Here is a 19954-nt window from a genome sequence, read left to right as displayed (position 1 = left end):
CCCCAACCCAGATCACAAGATAGTTTGCATCTGGTTTACATTCAGCCCTGGGCCCTGGAGGTGGAAGAGGGGGGTCCCCTGGGTCCCAAGGCAAGCTGCCCCTCACAGGCTCTCAGGGCCCAGGGGACAGGGGGTGGAGCCGGCTGCACAGCCCTGTGCTGGGGCAGGAAGCGAGAGTGGGGAGGGGGGAGGCCACAGCCGGTGGAGGCAAGGCAAGGCGGGTGCAGGGTGCAGGACGTGTGGGGAGGGAGGGAGGTGCCACACTCGAGCCCTGAGGCCCTGCTGGCCCCTGGGCGCAGGCCCAGCTCCAGCCCCCAGGAATGGACCTCGTGGATCCCGACATCTTTAACAGGGACCCCCGGGATCACTATGACCTGCTGCAGCGGCTGGGTGGCGGCACCTATGGAGAAGTCTTCAAGGTGAGGACACCCCTCCTTCTCCATCACCCTCGGACCGGCGAGCCCTGGGGATGAGGCCCAAGAGGGGAAGGGGATGAGAGAGGATCCCAGTCCTTGGCTGGGGCTCAGAGATGCTGAGTTGGAACTCAGGCGAATGGAGCCTGCCTGACTGCCAACTTCCCCTTCACAAGGCTCGAGACAAGGTGACGGGGGACCTGGTGGCAGTGAAGATGGTGAAGATGGAGCCTGGTGAGGACGCGGGCGCTCCCTCCCCAACCCCGACCCTCCTCTCGGGTCACCGGGATGCCTCCCCCATAGGCCCTCCCTGCAGCGGCCTTTTCTTTCCTGTTCCTCCGTACAGACGATGATGTTTCCACACTCCAGAAGGAAATCCTCATCTTGAAAACTTGCCGGCATGCCAACATCGTGGCCTACCATGGGAGTTATCTCTGGTGATGAGCCTCAAACCTGCCCTGGGGCCATGCCTGACCCCCCCCCCGCCCAGAACCCGCATTCCTGACCTCTATTCCTGGACTCCCATTTTAAACTGGGCTCCCCCAATCTGAAGTCCCCCTTTTCTGACCAGAGTGTTCTCTGATGTAATCTGCAGTCCAGGATTCCTGTTTCTGAGCAGGGATCCCCAAAAGCAATCCCTTCATAGTAACCAAACCTGAAAGCAAGTCCCCCAAAACTAATCTTTCATCATCCTGCCATTCAGGCCCCCCAGTTCCATTCTCTGCTCCCTTAATTCCCTAAATCCCCAGACCCCTAAATTAATATCCCAGATACCCCAGTAATAATCGCTGTCCCCCCAGACCTGGCACCCTGGGTCCCTTTGTTCCACTGAACCGCCTCCAACTTGGAAGATATCTGCCCTGTCTTCTGGGTTCCCATCGGTTAGCAGAGTTAGGAGTCCTGGTGGGTTGTGTCCAAAGACGTGGGTTTCGGTCCAGTTGACCCCGAACATTCATTTCCTCTTTGAGCCTCAACTTTCCCACCTGTAAAACGGAAGTGGGATGATCTCTCTCTGGTGGACAAGGGGAGGTGGATGACCGCTGTTACGTTAAAGTTCTTGTTGAGGTGGAATGAGACAGACAGTGAGCCGGGGTTCACCCACCAGTGACGACTGATTACGGTTGTTCTTACTACTCTTGAATTGAAGGCTTCAGAAGTTCTGGATATGCATGGAATTCTGTGGGGCTGGTTCTCTCCAGGACATCTACCAAGGTGAGAGGAAGGGCAAGGGGGATCCAGGCAGCACCCCCTCCTCCGCCCCTCCTATCTCTCTGGGGTTGTGTCTTCTGGGACCGTCTTTCTGGTCCACATTTCCTGTGAGGAGCCCTGATCTGGGCGCAGGCCTGGCCTGGTTGGTTCTGGGAATTCTATGGTGACCGAGTGGGCCCTGGGCCCTTCCCTCTAGCACTTGACAGTCTAGCCACCATCTCTGCATGCAGTCATGCCCTCTGTTTTCCTCTCCCATCTTCCTCTGTTGGCATTTTCTCACTAATGTGTCCGTTCAGTGTTTGAGTATTTCTGCATTTTTTGGCCCAGAATTGGGTCCACATTTTCATTGACGAGTGAATGAATTCCTGACTCTCTCTTCTTCTCTCTCTCTCTCTCTCTCTCTTTCTCAGCCTGCTTCTTGCTCTTTTGGAAAATTTGAGGCTGGGGATGGGAGGGACCTCTGATCACCTCTCCAGCTTTCACGGCCACCTCTGTCTTTGGCCTCCTCTCTCTCTCCGTGAACCCAAGATCTCAAACGTCACACAAAGAAGAAATTCCACATTAGGTCACCAGGGGGAAACTGAGGCCCTCAGAGAGGAAGTGGTTCACCCAGCTGGTCTAGCAGACCTGGTCTCTGACTCCTTCTGTCTGTTGTGTATCATTCTCTCTCCACCTCTGTGTCTCTCTCTTTCTCAGGCTTTCTTCATGCTTTTGGGTCTCACTTTGAATCTGTTCCCATTTCTCTGTCTTTCTGTTTCTCTCTCATTATCTGTGTGTGTGTGTCAGTATCCATGTTCCTCTGCCTTTTCTCATTTTGCAAACTCCCATCACCCCCTGCTCAGAACACTCCCCCCAAAGAGAAGCCCGAGCTCCCCAGGGTGACTCCCACCTGTACCCAAGCTGCCAGACTCACCTCCTACCACTTTTCTCCCCCACCCCCACTCTGCTCCACCCACTTTGCTGCTTTCCAAACCCACGGGGCCCTCTCCCCCACTGGGCCTTTGCACTAGCTCTTCTGTTCCTCTCTGAGCTGGACTGATCACATCTTCACCCTGCCACCTTCTCAGAGTAGAATTTGCCGACCACCCGGTAAAATGTCATACCCCCTTCCCACACATACTTCCTGTTATTCTTTTTCACTTTAGTTTTCTTCTTGCTATTTATTAGCATCTTGGGGGCTGTGCTGTAGTTATGTTGTTTACAGTCCGTTGCCCCGACTGGAATGTTCTCTCCACACGGGCAGGGATCTCTGTGTCTTTTGTCCACAGCTGTCTCCCCAGTGCCCACGACAGTGCCTGGCACCCAGTGGACACCGTAAATATCTGTTGAATGAATCTGTCTCCCTCTGGCCTCTGGTTCCCTGCATTGGTCGCTGTCACTCCATCTCCCCCTCCCACTTGTCTCATCTGTTCCCCCCTCCCCATGTGGCACCCTCTCAGCCAGTGTGGGTGGGGGCTAGCGTCTCCCGGGACCAGCTTTCCTGGTTCCCACCCAAAGCCACTGGTGTGACCTTTGCAGTGACAGGACCCCTGTCAGAGCTCCAGATTAGCTATGTCTGCCGGGAAGTGCTCCAGGTGAGGAGAGAACAGGTGGGCCGGGCTGGGGCAGGGCCCTCCCTCCTCCCTCCTCCCTCCTCCCTCCTGCCTCCTCCCTGCTCCCACCCCTAGGCACTCACAGCCCCCCTGTCCACCCCTCTTCCCAGGGACTTGCCTATCTGCACTCACAGAAGAAGATACACCGGGACATCAAGGTGGTCTTGGGGCAGAAAAGTGGCCTTGGTGGGTGGGGTGGGGGATGCCCAGGAGACTAAGTGGTGTTTGGAGGACTCAGGGTGGTGTGGAGCTGTGGGGCCAGGGCCTGGAGGCAGCGTTGGGCTGGGAGGGGTGTCTCTGACAGCCTCTCATTTCCCCCTCTGTCCCCAGGGAGCCAACATCCTTATCAATGATGCTGGGGAGGTCAGACTGGGTGAGTGTGGTGGGCGGCGCTGGGGAGGGGACTGGCTGGGGGCCAAGGGAATAGGGCACCTCAGGTCACTATGTGTCTCTCTCTCTTGACCTCCAGCTGACTTTGGTATCTCGGCCCAGATTGGGGCCACGCTGGCTCGACGCCTCTCTTTCATTGGGACACCCTACTGGTGAGGGATGCCTGGTGGGCAGCTGGGGGTGCAATGGGGGGCGGTGGCTGTCCCCACCTGGGTCACTGGGAATCTCCTTCCCAGTGTTCTTACTTTTGGCTCTTTCTTGAGTTTTCTTTTGCCTAGGTTCTCTTTGTGTTGATGTTTCTTCTCATCCCTCCATCTCCGTCTCTGTCTCAACCTCCCTGTGTCTGTCTTTATTCCTATCTCTCCCTTCATCTTGATGTTTCTGTGCATCTGGTTCTCTCTGTGTGCCATTTTCCTTTCTCTCTCATTCCTGCCCCCTGCACCCATGTGTCACCCCCTTCCCCTCCTGGTGTCACCCCTGGCTGAGAGTCTCTGCCCCCCAGGATGGCTCCAGAAGTGGCAGCCGTGGCCCTGAAGGGGGGATACAATGAGCTGTGTGACATCTGGTCCCTGGGAATTACAGCCATCGAACTGGCCGAGCTGCAGCCGCCGCTGTTTGACGTGCACCCCCTCAGGTAGCCAGGCCTGGTCGGTACCCCCAGTACCCCCCAACCCTGACCCTGATCACTGCCCCCCCTGCCTACAGGAGATACCCCTTCTTCACAGCTCAATCTGAGAACCCCAAGGATCATCTCAACCCAGAAAGCCTTTTCTTCACCCCTCCACAGCAGGAACCCCCCCCCCCCCCATCACAGGGACTCCCGATCTGGAGGCTCCTGTCATAGGTGCTGTAGCTGTCATGTAACAGACAGAGTCCCCCAGAAGTGGCATCCCAGTGCACTGTAAATCCTGAACCCCATTCTGGTTCTGTCCCTTGCTTTGCTCTCTGCTGATGTCAGTGCTATGGGGGACCCTTTGAGCCATGAGGTCTGACCCCCCCCCCATTGGGGTCTAAACAGCATGTTCTCTCCTTACTTTTCTAGAGTTCTCTTCCTCATGACAAAGAGTGGCTACCAGCCCCCCAGGCTAAAAGAAAAAGGCAAATGGTAGGACATGGGGAGGGAGGGCAGAGCCAGGACCGAGGGTCTGATGGGAGAGTTTCTGGTCTCCTCACCCCAGAACTTGGCTTTTTCTTCCCAAGGTCGGCTGCCTTCCACAACTTTATCAAAGTCACCCTCACTAAGAACCCCAAGAAACGGCCCAACGCCACCAAGATGCTCAGTGTAAACCACCCCTCTCTTCCCTAAAGAGCCCCTCCCAAACTCTTACCCCCAGAATTCCCCCAGGACCTCCCCAAGATTCTCCAAATTGTACCCCAGGCCTTTTGCCAAGATACCCTGAGTTGTTAAAACTCACAAATTCCCCACGGTCTCCAGACCCATTCCTGGGTATACTCTGGAATTCCAGGGGAAGCCCAGTCCCCTCTAAGACACCCCTGGAATTCTCCATTTGCCCCTGCTGGGAATTCTAGATCCTTCTAATCCCTTCCAACCCTGTAAAATTCCCCAGTCTCAGTTCCCCAGAGTTCCCGGTCTTCCCTGTCAGTTGGCACCTTCCCCACTAGATTCCCTTAGACCGGTTCTCAGGCCCCTGCCCCAGCCTCTCCCTGACACCAGCCCTCTGTCTGCTGACCCCCTCCTCCCCTCTCTAGCATCAGCTGGTGTCCCAGCCCAGGCTAAATAGAGGCCTGATCCTAGATCTTCTTGACAAACTGAGGAATCCAGGGAAGGGGGCCCCCGTGGTCGAGATTGAAGATGAGGAGCCTGAGGTAAGGGCACCCTTGGCCAACAAAGATGGAGCCTCCCGGACTTTGCTCAGGCTGCGCCCCCTGCCTGGAGCACCTTCCTGCTGCCTCTCTCCAAAGGAAAAAACAGAGGATGGAGGCAGGGTTTGGTGCAGGGCTGGGGGTAACAGAGGGGTACGGGAGAGCCAGAGGCTCCCAGTCGGGCCCACAGGGTGGTGGCGGTGCCAGAAGGCTGTGGCCCTGAGCTGCCCCTCTGCCCAGGTGCCCCCTGCCGTCCCTCGGCGGATCCGGTCCACCCACCGGGCCAGCTCTCTAGGGATCCCAGATGCTGACTGCTGTCGTGAGTAGAGAATCCTGAAGCTTGGGAATCCGTGACCCTATAATAGATGTGAGACCCCCCCCACCCCATGATTCTGCCAGAGACCCTCAGCACTGTCTGATTTCATGATTGCCCCTGGAGACCTTCGTCACTTCCACACAGACCCTCAGAGACTCTAGTCACTCTTGGACCCTGCAAGAGACTCTAGAAAACCTCATCACCGCCTGACCTACAAAATTACTGCAGAGACCCCCTTATTTGGTGACCTGCAGGCAGAACCCATGAGTCTTCCCATAACACCAGGACACCCAAAGAGCCCTCTGAAATCGCTCTCACATCCCCAATACCCAAATGAACCCTGAAAATAAACGCTCTATAACTTTGAGCTCCACCTCCCTGGTCCCAAACCTTGACCCTCCCAAATGAGACCCCTGGAAACCAAGACCCTTCCCCCTATGATAGCTCCAGTCCTAAGATCTTGACTCCGAAGCCACCCCCACCCCATTTTCGTCTCCTCAGCTCACTGTGTTACCCTCCCCCCTTCCAGGGCGGCACATGGAGTTCCGGAAGCTCAGAGCGATGGAGTCCAGACCCATAGCCCACACGGTGAGAGGTCTCTCCTTGCCCTCGCCTCGGGCGCCCTCCCCTCCCCCTAGGCACCGCTGACCTTTGACTGTCCACAGGCCCACTTACAGCCCCCTGGAGACTTCAGGAGCAGCAGCCCGAGGTCAGGGACCCTCAGTGTGGAGGGGAGGGGGCTGGGACATGTTGGGGAAGCACCTGAGGGTCATGCCTGTCACTCCTCAGGAGGCAGCTGTCAGAGTCCGACGATGACTACGATGACGTGGACATGTATGAGAGGCCTGGCCCCGCCCCACCAGCCCTCACCCGCCCCATCTTCCTATAGCCGCCATCTCCCTTCCATCCCAACCCTGACCTCAGCCCCTGCTGGCCTTCCGCCACTCATCCCCAGACCCCCCGACACTCCTTCACCCCCTCTCTGGCCCGGCTCCCACTCTACCTCCCCAAGCCAACCCCTGGCGCCACCCCAGCTGAGCCCCGGACCCTCCACCGTGGCCGGAGCCCCAGCTCCCCGATGCTGCTCAGATGCCAGCCTGAACCCTCAGAGCCCAGCCTTCCTCGGCCTCTTCCCCGCCCTGGGAACTTGCCCCACACCGGACCCCCGACTGAGACCCCACCCTGGGTGGGGGGCAATAGTCAGCCCTGCCCCCGCCCATCCCTTCTGCACATCTCCACTGCAGTGGGTTCACGGGCGGTGCCCAGCCCCCGAGTGGGAACCTGCCCGCCCTCCCCCCCAGCTCCCGAGATCGGCATCGCGAAATTCCAGCTGGAGGCACTGTCCACACCTGCCACTTGGCATCTATGTTGCCAGCATCACCGTGCCTCTGAGGGCTCTAATCCTCAGCTCCAGCCCAGACCCAGTCAGCCCCGGCCCTCCTGACCTCAGCCCTCCAGTGGCAAACCACCCCCAGTCCTTGTTACCGACAACCCCCCCAACTCACCCCATCTTTTTGTTCCAGCCCCACCCCTGCAGAGGCCACACCTCCTCCCCTGCCTCCCAAGGTAAGGCCCTGGGCCCACTGGAGCTGGGTGCTGGGCGCCAGGGTCCTTAGATGCTGGGATACTGCGCCCTCTAAGGCTGGAGTCTGGGAGGCTGGATCCTGAGCACTCTGGGATCTGGAAGCAGCATCCTTGAACCCAGGGGTGGGATTCAAAGTATTTAGCCAGATGGGCACTGGTCCTGGGAGCCCCCAGCACAAAGCACTTCGGCATTAAGCCTTTAGCTGCTGCAGTGTGTTGGTGGTGGGTGGGGGTGGGGAGAGAGGTCAGGGTTGATGCCTGGGAGAGGAGGGTGAGCCACAACCAACGGCCAACATTAGTTCTGGAGGAGGCAGGGCACTCTCTCTCGGGATCTCCTCATGTCCCTTCACCCATTCCTCCTCAATCTCCATAGCCCAAGTTCCGTTCTCCATCAGACGAAGGGCCCGGGGGCACCGGGGATGACGGACAGCTGAGCCCGGGGGTGCTGGTCCGCTGTGCCAGCGGGCCTCCCCCCCGAACCCCTCACCTCGGGCCTCCCCTGGCCACCCGCAGCCCCCACCTAACTGCCCATTCAGGTAATGGGCAGGCTAGGGCAGGAGGTGGGCAGGGGTGTGTGTGTTGGGGTGGGAGGGGCCTTTGGGGGCTGATTTTTTTCCCCCACCCTGTCTCAGAACCCTCACTCTGGAACCCAACCCCCCCAGAGCCTGATCAGCCCCCATTGTTACCGCCGAAAAAGGAAAAGATGAAGAGAAGGGTGAGCCGGGCTGTACCGAGGATTCACAACCCCGGGATGGGACTGGGATGCCTGAGGGTGGGTGATAATGATAATGATAATGATGGAAGGTGACACTCGGTGAGCCCAGCCTTGGGGGTGACACTGACCTCATGTCCTGTGTGGTGTCACCCTTCACAGATGTAGGTAGGGATCACAGAGATAGGCATTGTCCCCCGTTTCACAGATGGGGAAACAGGCAGAGAGGGATACATAGCTTGCAGAGGTGATAAAGCTTTGGGGAGACAGGTGGGATTTGCATGCTGGGTGTCTTGGGTCAGAGTCTTAACCACTGCACCTTCCTGTCCCCTCCTTCCTTTTGCTGGATCTGCTGCTCTGCTCCTGGGGCCTGCCTAGGGATGTGCCCTTCTCGTGAAGTTGTTCAATGGCTGCCCACTCCGGATCCACAGCACAGCTGCCTGGACACACCCCTCCACCAAGGGTGGGCTCTCAGAGAGGGGGTGGGGAGGGGCCTTAATGGAGGCACTGAGGCAGGAACAGGGGAGGGGCAGAGCTGAGGCAGGACCAAAGACTGGGGTTACAGTTGGGGTTTGCAGATCAGAGATAGGTAGAGTAAAGTGATTTGAGGGTGAAAACTAGGAAAATAAGAGTTCAGGGGCCAGGAATGTCAGAGAGAACAGAAAGGTCTGAGTTTGGAATCTGAGATGGGGTACAGTTGGACCCCATTAACCTCAGTGAGAGGTTAATGGTAGAGAGGTTGGGATCCACATTTTGGGGTTTGGGAGTTTGGGGGACGGAAACACAAAAAGGGAAGAGTTTGGGGATGAAGAGACAAGGTCAGTGTGAGGTCAATGTTAAAGAAACAGCATTAGGGGCACCTGGCTGGCTCCATCAGTAGAGCAGGTGGCCTTTGATCTCAGGGTTGTAAGTTTGAGCCCCATGTTGGGTGTAGAGATTACTTAAAAATTTATTTATTTGACAGAGAGAGAGAGATTACAAGTAGGCAGATAGGCAGGCGTGGGGGGGGGGGACAGGCTGGCCGCTGAGCAGAGAGCCCGATGTGGGGCTCGATCCCAGGACCCCGAGATCATGACCTGAGCTGAAAGAAGAGGCTTTAACTCACTGAGCAACCCAGGCGCCCCTAAAAATAAAATCTTTTTAAAAATTGCTAAAAATCATTAAAGAAAACACAGCATTAGAATTTGAGGGTGGCACACTGGACAAAGAAAAAGCCACCTTTCAGAGAGCCGGAGTTTGAGGATCAGTGTTGAGACAAATTAGCAGCTGGGGACAAGAACTGGGAAGGCAGAAGGACAGAACTCAGAGGGCTATCTGGGGAAGCATGACTAATGTTGGGTCAAAAGTGAGGGGGCGGGGGTCAGGATTTGCTGGATGTATGGGCCCAAGCATGAGACATAGGTGAGAATGAGACCAGCTCAGGGGACTGGGTTAGGGTTTGAGTTCACATTTGGAGAAATAGAGGCTGGGAATGTCAGTATGGGGATAAGAGAGAACTGAGGGTCAGGGCTGGGGGACAGACTACCAGTGTTTGGGGTCAGACAGGTAGGGGTTGGGGAGGCCCCCCAGGGTGAGGTAGGTCCCAGTGGCCTTGTGTCTGTCCCCACAGACCAGCACCTGCTCCTGGGGGCAGAGGAAGGCATTTTCATCTTGAACCGGAATGATCAGGAGGCCACACTGGAGATGGTGAGCACAGAACCTGGGGACCAAGGGCAAGGGGCTGGAGTTGGGGGGTGCTGGGGTCTAATGGGAGCCATCTCCTCAATTCTCTGCAGCTCTTTCCCAGCCGGACTACCTGGGTGTACTCCATCAACAATGTCCTCATGTCTCTCTCAGGTCTGGCTGTGGGTTGGGTGGGAGGAGGGGGGGATCAGAAGTTAAAGGGTTGAGAGTCAGGGGGTTGGGAGGTAAATGGACACAGCTGGGAAAAAACAAAAACCAAAAAAAAACCATACGCCCCCCCCCCTTCACAGAGCCCACAGTTAAAAATCCCAGCCACTTTTTCACTGGGGGACTTGCTCCCCGAGTCTCAGTTTCCCTACCTGTACAATGGGGTTCACAATAGTCCCACCTCCAATCAGTTTTGAGGTAAGGTCTACAGGGAGTCTTTACATTTCCTTCATGTTCAGATGCCAAGTAGAACTTACTCCAGGGGCACCTGGGTGGCTCAGTGGGTTAAGCCTCTGCTTTCGAGGCTCGGGTCATAATCTCAGGGTCCTGGGATTGAGCCCCAGGATCGGGCTCTCTGCTCAGTGGGGAGCCTGCTTCCCCCCTCTCTCTCTGCCTGCCTTTCTGCCTGCTTGTGATCTCTTTGTGAAATACATAAATGAAATATTAAAAAAAAAACTTTCCCCACACTTTACTAAAATAGCATGAGTGAGGAGTTAGAGATTAAAAATTCGTGTTATTGTTTTATAAACATTTTGTCTAAGAGAATTTCTCATCTATGGGGGAACCCCAAGCCAAACAGGCTGCTTGACCACACCTTTAGGAGAATTCTAGATCGGTTACCTCTTAAACTGCGCAATGTGTGTCACTTCATCTGACTGGTTAAGTGTCCCTAGGTTCGCAGGTGGCTCCAAGCGCAGGAGGAGAGGTAACATATTTAATTCATTCATGGTTCACCCGAGCCCAGCGCGGTGCCTGGCCTAGGGCGCACATTTAAAATATATCGAGCGAAAAAGGAATAAACAAAAATGCCTGAGACTTGGAGCCTTGGGAGTTTCAAAGGGATGGGGCCAAGCGAAGGGACAGGGACCGTGAGTGTCTGGTGACCTATAACAGCCTGCTTCCCCCCTACACACACCCATACTGCAGGAAAGACCCCCCACCTGTATTCACATAGTATCCTGGGCCTGCTGGAACGAAAGGAGACCAGAGCGGGAAGCCCTATCGCTCACATTAGCCCCCATCGGCTATTGGCGAGGTACCAACCCCCAGTGGCTCCACAGTCCCCTGGGATCCCCCCTTCCTGCCGTCCCTCTGCATTTACGCCTCCCTTCTTCTGCAGGAAAAACATGGTCTCCACCAAGATCCAGGACACCAAAGGGTGCCGAGCTTGCTGCGTGGGTGAGAGAGATCCCAGCTAGGTGGATATGAAGGGGGCGGGGCGGGGGCAGGGGCGGGGCTTGGGCTGCATCTACTCGAGAGTTAAGGCCGGCTGTCCAGAGTCTGGGAGAGATGTGTGCCCTTTTCGGGGGTGGGGGGTTGGGAAGGGGAGAGAGGATTGACCCTAACCCATCCCTACCCACCTCCACAGCGGAGGGTGCAAGCTCGGGGGGTCCGTTCCTGTGCGGGGCATTGGAGACGTCTGTGGTCCTGCTTCAGTGGTACCAGCCCATGAACAAGTTCCTGCTGGTCCGGGTAGGGGGCCTGCAGAGGCTGGGGACTCTGTGAGGTTCAGTGGCTAGGGCCTCTCACTCGTTCTGCTTCTGCCGAGAGCTTAGAGAAGCTCCGCTTCCACCCGAGGCCCCGCCCACGTGCGGGAGGCGCCGGAGGCTCACACTCCGGGGGCCTGCCTGACCCTTAAGCTCCGCCTCTCACCCACAGGCCCTATGTCCATGCCCTCGGGTCTCCAAGGAGACCCCACTGAGATCCTTTGAGTCCAAGGAGACTTTGCTGCCTTTGAGGTTGGCCCTCCGGGGGCCTTGCCTTTCTGGCATGAGGGCGGCACGACCCTAACAGAAGCCACGCCAACTCTAAGGGCACATTTGTCCATTTCTAAGTTGGCACCACCTCACTCCTCTGGGCTCTCACTCCCTGAAGTTTCTAGACTGCATCCCTCCAAACCCAGAGCCCAGGCAACCCTTGGGAAACCCCCTGCGGGCTCGCCCCCGAGGCTCCGCCCCTCGTAGGCCCCGCCCCGCGCCTCCTCTGAGCCCGCCCCTCCCTGTGCGGCCTGCAGCAGGTGCTGTTCCCGCTCCCGACGCCCCTTCCAGTGTTCGCGCTACTGACCGGGCCAGGCTCTGAGCTGCCCGCCGTCTGCATCGGCGTGAGCCCGGGGCAGCCGGCGAAGTCGGTGCTCTTCCACACCGTGCGCTTCGGCGCGCTCTCCTGCTGGCTGGGCGAGATGAGCACAGGTGAGTGGGGCGGGCTCGCTGGGAGCGGGGCTGCTGGGAGGGGTGGGGCTGGGCGGCTGGGCGGTGCTTTAGCCCGGAGGTGTGGTTGGGAAAGGGGTTGAACCTGGGCGAGGGGAAGAGCGGTGGGTCTATACAATGTACAGCTGGTGAGCGTGAGGACCAGCCCAGCCTCGTGACGGGCCGGTGTTAGCCTGGGGCTTGGGAATGGAAGGGGTGCCTAGCGGAGGAAGGCAGAACCCAGAGGAATGGGCTTTTTGAACTTCTCCTGTCAAATAGAGCACAGGGGACCGGTGCAGGTGACCCAGGTAGAGGAAGACAAGGTGATGGTGTTGATGGACGGTAAGGAGCCTCCTCCCTCTCTTTCCTCCACTGTTCCTGGATCCCCACCTTGCAGACCCTGTGCTGCTGAACCCCTCTAGGCCTTGCCTGCCTCCTGCTTTGCTTCTCAATGAATTTATTGTTCAGTCTCTCAGCAGTCCGCCCTTCCTAGCCTTGCTTTTAAAACCCGCTCTCTACCCTCTCCTAGGGTCTCTGAAGTTGGTGACCCCGGAGGGAGCCCCAGTCCGGGGGCTTCGAACTCCAGAGATCCCCATGACTGAGGCGGTGGAAGCCGTGGGTAGGTGCAGGGACGGGAGGGCCCTGGGCTCCGAGTGGATGCTCGGTGACACCCAAGTGTAACGGGCTCTGCTTTCCTCCCAGCTATGGTGGGGGGTCGCCTCCAGGCCTTTTGGAAGCATGGAGTGCAGGTGTGGGCTCCAGGCTCAGACCAGGTAAGCGTCTCCATCTGAATGCGGCCGTAACCCTGCCCCTCCCATGCGGGTCTTCCAGTTCCCCAGATGGACCCGGAGGACTGAGTCAGGGTGTGGGGCTCTAAGAAGCTCCCTCCCGTCTCAGTGCAGACAGGTCCTCTTCCATATACCTCAGGGTCTCTCGGGTCCAGAGCTCATTCCAGGCCACTGTGTGATCTCATGCAAGAGATTCTGCTTCTCTCTGAGCCTCGGTCTCCCAACTATAAAGTGGGGCTCACTAGAGAGATATGCGGGTGGTTAAGAGCATGAGCAGACTGCCGGGGTTGGAATCCAGCTGGTTGACCTTAAGCAACTGACTTCACCTTCTCAGCTGGAAAACGGAGTGAAAAATGGTACTTAGCTCATAGAACTATGCGTCAGATGCTGCCCTGTATGTTTGTATTTTATTTCATCTTCTCGAGCACCCATCAGGAAGGTCCTATGATTTCCCAGGTGAGTAATCGAGGCACAGAGAGGTAAAGCAACTTGGTTGTGTGGATCACAGAACTGGTGAATGGTGTTAGCAAGAATGATTATTTCTGGACCCAAGACTAGAAGTTCAGAGACACTCACCCCTGTATTCTCTTTGAGAGGGGAAGAGTCTTCTAGATACTGACACACACACCTTTTCCCCAGCTGTTGCAGGAGCTGAGAGACCCCACTCTCACCTTCCGTCTGCTTGGCTCCCCCAGGTATGGACGTGGGGAAGGGGACACAGAACCTGGGAGGAGGGCCTCTGATGTGGACAGGTGTCTTAAGATGTCTCTAGCCACCTGTGTCTTTGGCCTGGACATTCTCTTTCCAGGTCTCCTTGCTTCTATCTCTGCCACTTATAGTCCACTCCCCCACAGCAGCCGAGGGGACATTTTTGTTTTTTAATTTTTATTTTCACTGTTTATCTTGGCAAAACTTTAGACTCACAGAGAAGTTGCAAAAATAAATTTAAAAAATAATTTTAAATTCTTGTATCCCCTTCCTTCATCCAGATTCCCCAGATGTTAACTTTTTGGTTGTTTGGGGGGGGGAGGGGTTTGCGTGTTTTTTATTTTTACCATGTTTGCTTGATCTTCCTCTTTCATATGTATATAATTTTTTCTGACTGTTTGGGTGTGAATTGTCTCCTAAATCAAAGCAAAGACCTCCTCTCGCAGACCACAGTGCAGCTGCCTGAATGAGGGAACTAGCACAAGACAACACTACCTTCTAATCCACACCCATTCAGGTCTCACCAGTTGCCCCAATGATGCTTTTTTTTTAAAGAAAGATTTTATGTATTTGAGAGCAAGTGAAGGAGAGAAAGCACGAGTGAGGTGAGGGGCAGAGGGAGAAGCAGACTCCCCACTGAGCGGGGAGCCCAACACGGGGCTCCATCTCGGGACTCAGGGATCATGACCTGAGCCACCCAGGTGGCTCCCGATGATACTCTTTATAACCAAAAAATACTACCTTTTTTTCTGGATGATAGGCTGCATGTAGGAGTCAGGTTTCTTTCCTCTTTAGCCTGGGACAATTCTTCGGGCTTTCTTTGTTTTTCAGGACGTTGATACTTTTAAAGAGTACAGGAAGGTTGTTTTCCAGAATGTCCTTCAGTTGGGTTTGAGGTTTTCAGGCTAAGCATTTTGAGCAGGAATACTGCAGATGTGATGGCGTGCCCTTCTCAGTGCATCCTATCACGAGGTCACATCCCTTTGTCCCATTACCGGACAATCTTTGAGCATTTGGGTAGGGTGGAGTCAGCCCGGTTTCTCCACTATAAAGTCACTTTTTGTATTAATAAGTATCTTTTGGGGTGATTTGTTGAGAGGGTATAAATATTACTGTTTCCCACCAGACTTTCACCTCCTGGTTTTAGCATCTATTGCTGATTTTTGCCTGAATATATTATGAGGATAGTTACTAAATGGTGAATGTCTATTTCTGCACTTACTAGCTGGTATGCTACTGTGGGGATGATCTGTCCCTTCTCCGTTGTGTGTGTGTGTGTGTGTGTGTGTGTGTGTGTGTGTGTGTGTACTTAGCACAGCCTCGTGGATTTCCATTTTATTCTGGGGGATTATAATCTATTCCTATCATTATTTACTTCGAGGCACAAGACCTCCCACATTTACCCAGTGAGAGCCCCTTCAAGGGTCTCTCGTGACCTTTTGACATGCCAGAGAGGCCTTTTAAAATCTAAGTTCCATTGCGTCACCCCCCTCCCCCCGTTTAAAAGTCCTGTGGCCTCAAGATAAATACTCAGTCCTGGCCACAGCCCACAAGACTTTGACTTCTGCAGCCAAGTCCCAAACTCTCTCCCACCTCAAAGCCTTTTTCCAGGTTGTTCTCTGCCCAGAACACCCTTCCCTGACCTTTCACCAAGTTCCCTCCTGAGCCTTTTTGAGGCTCCACCATTTATTGTTTTTCTTTTTTAAGATTTCATTTATTTATTTGAGAGAGAGAGAGAAGGAACAGTGGAGATGGGCAGAGGGAGAAAGAGAGAGAGAAGCAGACTCCCCGCTGAACAGGAAGCCCAACGCGGGGCTTGATCCCAGGACGGAGATCATGGCCAGAGCTGAAGGCAGACGCTTAACTGAGCCACCCAGGAGGCCCTCCACCATCTTTGGGCCACCTTGGCTGACCCTTTGGGATAGGTTTCCATGCTGTTTTGCACTCATGTAATTCACTGGGTCATGGTGGTCTCCCTTTCTAGACTGGTCTCCCGTCCTCAGTGGTGGAGACCGTGGCTGCGGTAGCCCAGCACTGTGCTGGCAAACCGCTGTTGCTCCTTTGCGGATGAATGGATGAACAAATGAACGAATGAACTGACTTCTCTCCTCCTTCCCCAGGCCTGTGGTGGTGGAGACACGCCCAGCAGATGACCCCACTGCCCCCAGCAACCTCTACATCCAGGAATGAGTCCCTGGGGGGGGGTATTGGGAACCATGCCCTGGGCCCCCATCCCCAACAGACATACATTAGTGGTTGTGACACCCACTTGTCTCCCAATAAACATGACTCCAGCCTCTGCGGTCATCTTGTTCTTCTGAAGGGGAGAAGGGAGGGCGGAATTCCTGGATGTCCACCCACCCACCATCCCCAAAATGTCAAGAACCCAACACAGTGATGTCTAGGGTATAGCAGAGACTTTACTTCTCCAGTACATGGTCATGTCCCCCAGCTGTCTTCGGGGGAGTGTTTGGGGGCTAAGGGACTTGTGAGAATAAGGCACTTGAGGTTGGGGGTGAAGGGCCAGCTGGGGGTCTCAGCTAAGCTGGTCCTCATACTGCTTGCGGAAACAATCGCCAGCTGGGAAGAAGTCCCAACATCTCTCTTGGTACATCTTCCAGACATAAGACTCCTAGAGTTGGGGCATGGGGAAGAATTGGTTGGTCACATCTTCAAATGCTCATGCTGACATGAGCTTCTTACTGCCACCTGCTGCTTGACCTTTTATTAAAACTCCATGTCCCTGCCCGCGGTCCTCCCATTACTACCCCCTTACCTGGCCCGTGTGTTCCGTCTCGTCCTTATTTATCAGATACATCAGGAAAAACCTGAGGCGGGGAGGGCAGCGGAGATAGGTCAGGATTACCCTAACTTTCTCCTGATTGGCTGGCTGGGAAGCCACCCACCCAGATACCACACCTAACTGGCCGATGCCCAGTACCACGCCCCTCGCTGTCGGTGGCCACGCCCCACCCCTCTGATTGGCCAACCGGCCCGTGCTCACATGTAATTGGCCAGGTTGTGCTCCTCTAGCGTGTGGGTCTCGAACCCGTGCGGTGTCGTATCAAAGTAATCGCTGCCGATCCCGCAGATGAAGCACTTGGTCTATGGGTGGCGGGGGACATTAGAATTCCGGCCCATTCAACGCCTTCCCCCCCGGGGGTCCGGATTCCCTCTGGTCGCCCCCAGACTCGACCTACCTCCATATCTTCCTTCACTTGCTCTTGTTGGTCTCGGAGCTCGCCAAAAGCGTCAATAATCAGACCTACCGCGGCAGGTGCGGTAGGTGCGAGTCAGTGCCCAAACTCCGACCCAGCCCAGACTCCTCCCTCTTCGGGCTACCTACCTCTGAGCCTTGCCTCCCACCCACGATCTCCCTCATCTTATCCCTGCTTCCTGAAGATAATAACACCTAGTGTTTATTGAGCACTTATTATGAGCAAAACACCTAGGAATTAACTTAATTCTCACAGTAACCCTGCGAGGTTAGGATCGTGAATATCCTCATTTGCAGATGGAAAAACCGAGGCCCAGAGAGGTGACTTGCCTAAAGTCTCACAGTAGGAAGAGGCAGAGCCAGGATATGAGTCCAAGCCGACTACACTCTTCAAGGAGACAGTCTGTCCCCACTCTCACAACCTTGACCAGCACTGACCTTGGATGATGGCCAGCAGGATGACGATGACAAAGAAGAAGAAGGTGATATCGAAGACCACTCGGTACAGCTCATATTCATCGCCTGCTGGATCCTCAATCTCATCCCCGATGCCCCCACCGGCTCGGACACCCACGTACATGTGAAACAGGTAACACTGTGTCGGGGGGGTGACAAGCATACTGGTCATACATTCTATCATCCGACATTCTCCAAGTACCTCCAGGGCCCTGGACTGAGGGGACGGGCAGACACAGCAGTGACTGAGCCAGCTCTGGGCCCTGCCCTCCCAGGGCTCACAAACATGGCATCAGATAGTGACAGGCCAGAAGTGATCATAGCTGTGATAGGGAGGACACAGGCAGAGGGAGCAGAGCCAGGGTGGGGGAAGCACAGGGCGATCAGGGGAGAAACAGAGGGAGCACAGGAAGCTTTGAAGCTTCGAAAGACTGACTCAGTCAGGGTGATCAGGCTGGACTTCCTTAGAAGAGGGGACATGTGAGAGCTGGAACTTGAAGGAGGTGTTAGGTGGGAGAAAGTGTTCCAGGCAGAGAAAACCACATGTGTTACGTCACCGCTGGGGAGCAAAGAAGACATTGTGCTCCCAGGAGGAACTGAAAGAGGTTCAGTGAGGCTAGAAAACAGAGCTCCAGTAAGCAAGAGCAGGGAGAGAAATGAGGCCAGCTGATGGTTGGGGAGGGCTTCCTGTAGGAGGCAGCATTTAAGTTGAAAGGTGACGTGTCAAGTGAGAGAGGGGCGTGGACATGGGGCCTGTGGTGGAAGAAGGAGAGAATGTCAGATGCTAAGGGTTTGGGTGGGAGGAAACACATGGTCTTAGGGGAACCGAAAGAGGACAGGCAGCCCAGGAGCAAAAAGCAAGAGAGACTGTGGTTAGACTCAGGTAAAGCTGGCTTTTCCCTGGTGTTGTGAACCAGGGGGAGGGATTCGATTTTATCACATAGCACTAGAGAGCTACAAGAAGGTTCTGAGTGAGGAGGGGGCACGGTCTGCCTGACACTTGCGAAAGATTTTCCACTTGTTCTTTCTGTGTCCCCAGGAAGTGAGAGAACCCTGTGTCTCGGTTAAGAGTTCAGGCTGGTGGCTGTGGTGGGACCAGGGCTATGCGTGGCAAGACTAGGTCTGGCGGGGCCTCAAAGGTCAGGCTGAAGGGCTGGACTGTGTCCTGAAAGCAAGGCACCAGAGTACAGGACATCTTGTGCAATTGCCCTGAGATCATGCTTCTCCACTGTGGCCCATGCCTCCATAGGCGCAGCTCAGTCTGGGTCATGACCACCATTATCAGAATAAAAGAGAACGTATAAACAAGCATGCATGCTGATGCTTTGGGTGAAATCTTCTCCTTCTTTCTTTTTTTTTATTTTTTATTTATTTTTTTAAAAGATTTTATTTATTAATTTTGACAGAGAGAGATCACAAGTAGGCAGAGAGGCAGGCAGAGAGAGTGAGAGGGAAGCAGACTCCCTTCAGTGCAGAGAGCCCAATGTGGGACTCGATCCCAGGACCCTGAGATCATGACCTGAGCCGAAGGCAGCGGCTTAAACCACTGAGCCACCCAGGCGCCCTCTTTTTTTTTTTTAAAGTAATCTCTACACCCAACCTGGGGCTCGAACTTACAACCCTGAGATCAAGAACCACATACTTGCTCCACCTACAGAGCCGCCCCTGGGGGAAACTTTCATAGATCTCGATGAGAGTAGCTAACACCTACACAATACTTAATACACACCAGGCGCCACTGTAAGGCTTTTGAGGGAGCTCCACGGAGCCCTACAATCAGCCGTTGGCTGCAGGCACTGTTATGACACATGCATTTTATGGGGAGGACACCAGAGCATGGGGAGGTTGGGCAGACCACCCCAAATCTTACGGCTCTTGAGCGACAGGGGCACAATGTGTTAGCACCTTTCCAACAATAATAGCTTTAAAGACTCAAATAGGGGTGCCTGGGTGGCTCAGTGGGACCTGTGCCTTCGGCTCAGGTCATGATCCCAGGGTCCTGAGCCTGCTTCCCTTCCTCTCTCTCTGCCTGCCTCTCTGCCTACCTGTAATCTGTCTGTCAAATAAATACATAAAATCTTAAAAAAAAAAAAGGCTCAAATTAACACGATAATGGCAGCGAACGCTTACTGAGCACTGACTGTGTGTCTGGCGCCGTTCAAAGGCCCCCACGGTAAATCTGCGAGGTGGGTTCTCCTATTAACCCCCTTGACAGATGGGAGCGCTAAGAGCCCTCGAGCTCCCGGGGGGAGGGGCTCACCGTCATCATGTCGTCACACTTCATGTCAGGCTCGTCCTCATCCTCACTCTTGTTGTAGAACTTGCGGAAGAAGTTGAAGGCCACCACGGTGTAGAGGTAGACAACCACCGCCAGGAGGCCCACGGTCATCACCAGCTGGGGGCGCACGGGGTGGGGGGGGCGCTGTCAGCTCCAGGCTCAGCCTGCCCCTCCCCAGGCCCAGCCTCCCGGGCCCCCCACCCCTGCCCCGCAACTGTCAGCCAGTGTGGCCCTCCCTCCCCAGTCCCACCATGCACACCCACCCTGGCTCAGCCCACCCAGCCTCGCCCCTCCTCACGGGAACCACCCAACCCTGCCTCCTCACCCACCCCTACTCAGACTACCAGCTCATCCCCGCCAGGCTCACAGCCCTCAGTCAGGTCCTCCGCAC

General features: G+C 55.3%; 2 protein-coding genes across 4 annotated transcripts in view; one reads left to right on the top strand and one right to left on the bottom strand.

Annotated features, from left to right (window-relative positions):
• The first annotated feature begins 184 nt into the window (after positions 1–184).
• MAP4K1 (mitogen-activated protein kinase kinase kinase kinase 1) lies at positions 185–15911 on the top strand. Of its 2 annotated transcripts, XM_045987237.1 has the most exons (31): positions 188–419; positions 590–647; positions 760–850; positions 1561–1625; positions 3141–3196; positions 3325–3372; positions 3545–3587; positions 3684–3756; positions 4107–4238; positions 4647–4709; positions 4805–4886; positions 5315–5431; positions 5669–5747; positions 6274–6332; positions 6410–6453; positions 6534–6578; positions 7268–7310; positions 7702–7864; positions 7961–8043; positions 8419–8503; positions 9650–9726; positions 9816–9876; positions 10858–10966; positions 11051–11109; positions 11300–11403; positions 11945–12119; positions 12396–12458; positions 12646–12735; positions 12819–12889; positions 13544–13599; positions 15733–15911. In XM_045987237.1, the coding sequence occupies exons 1-31, from the start codon at positions 321–323 to the stop codon at positions 15800–15802; spliced, it is 2463 nt and encodes an 820-aa protein (XP_045843193.1). In that variant the 5' UTR covers positions 188–320; the 3' UTR covers positions 15803–15911. The 2 variants fall into 2 exon arrangements, with proteins under 2 accessions (XP_045843194.1, XP_045843193.1); XM_045987238.1 differs by lacking the exon at positions 12396–12458 and having other exon boundaries at positions 185–419.
• Positions 15912–16012: 101 nt separating this feature from the next.
• RYR1 (ryanodine receptor 1) overlaps positions 16013–19954 on the bottom strand; it is a 109761-nt gene continuing 105819 nt past the window's right edge. For both annotated transcript variants that reach the window (XM_045987235.1, XM_045987236.1), the window contains 6 exons: positions 19546–19680; positions 17268–17424; positions 16813–16877; positions 16617–16717; positions 16389–16440; positions 16013–16244 (listed from right to left, as the gene is read on the bottom strand). In XM_045987235.1, coding sequence (XP_045843191.1) covers positions 16149–16244; positions 16389–16440; positions 16617–16717; positions 16813–16877; positions 17268–17424; positions 19546–19680 — 606 coding nt within the window. In that variant the 3' untranslated portion in view covers positions 16013–16148. The remainder of the gene's footprint in view (positions 16245–16388; positions 16441–16616; positions 16718–16812; positions 16878–17267; positions 17425–19545; positions 19681–19954) is intronic.

This window comes from Meles meles, chromosome 19 (assembly GCF_922984935.1).
Source record: "Meles meles chromosome 19, mMelMel3.1 paternal haplotype, whole genome shotgun sequence".
Taxonomy (NCBI): Eukaryota; Metazoa; Chordata; class Mammalia; order Carnivora; family Mustelidae; genus Meles; species Meles meles.
This window is presented reverse-complemented; position numbering and strand designations above follow the sequence as displayed.

What these genes read in the sequence shown, in the direction of transcription:
- MAP4K1 (XM_045987237.1), top strand. Translation starts at nt 321, where the DNA reads ATGGACCTCGTGGATCCCGACATCTTTAACAGGGACCCCCGGGATCAC. An exon ending in GATGGTGAAGATGGAGCCTG is followed by an intron (nt 648 to 759) that starts GTGAGGACGCGG and finishes TCCTCCGTACAG; the next exon opens with ACGATGATGTTTCCACACTC. An exon ending in AGGAGGCCACACTGGAGATG is followed by an intron (nt 9,727 to 9,815) that starts GTGAGCACAGAA and finishes AATTCTCTGCAG; the next exon opens with CTCTTTCCCAGCCGGACTAC.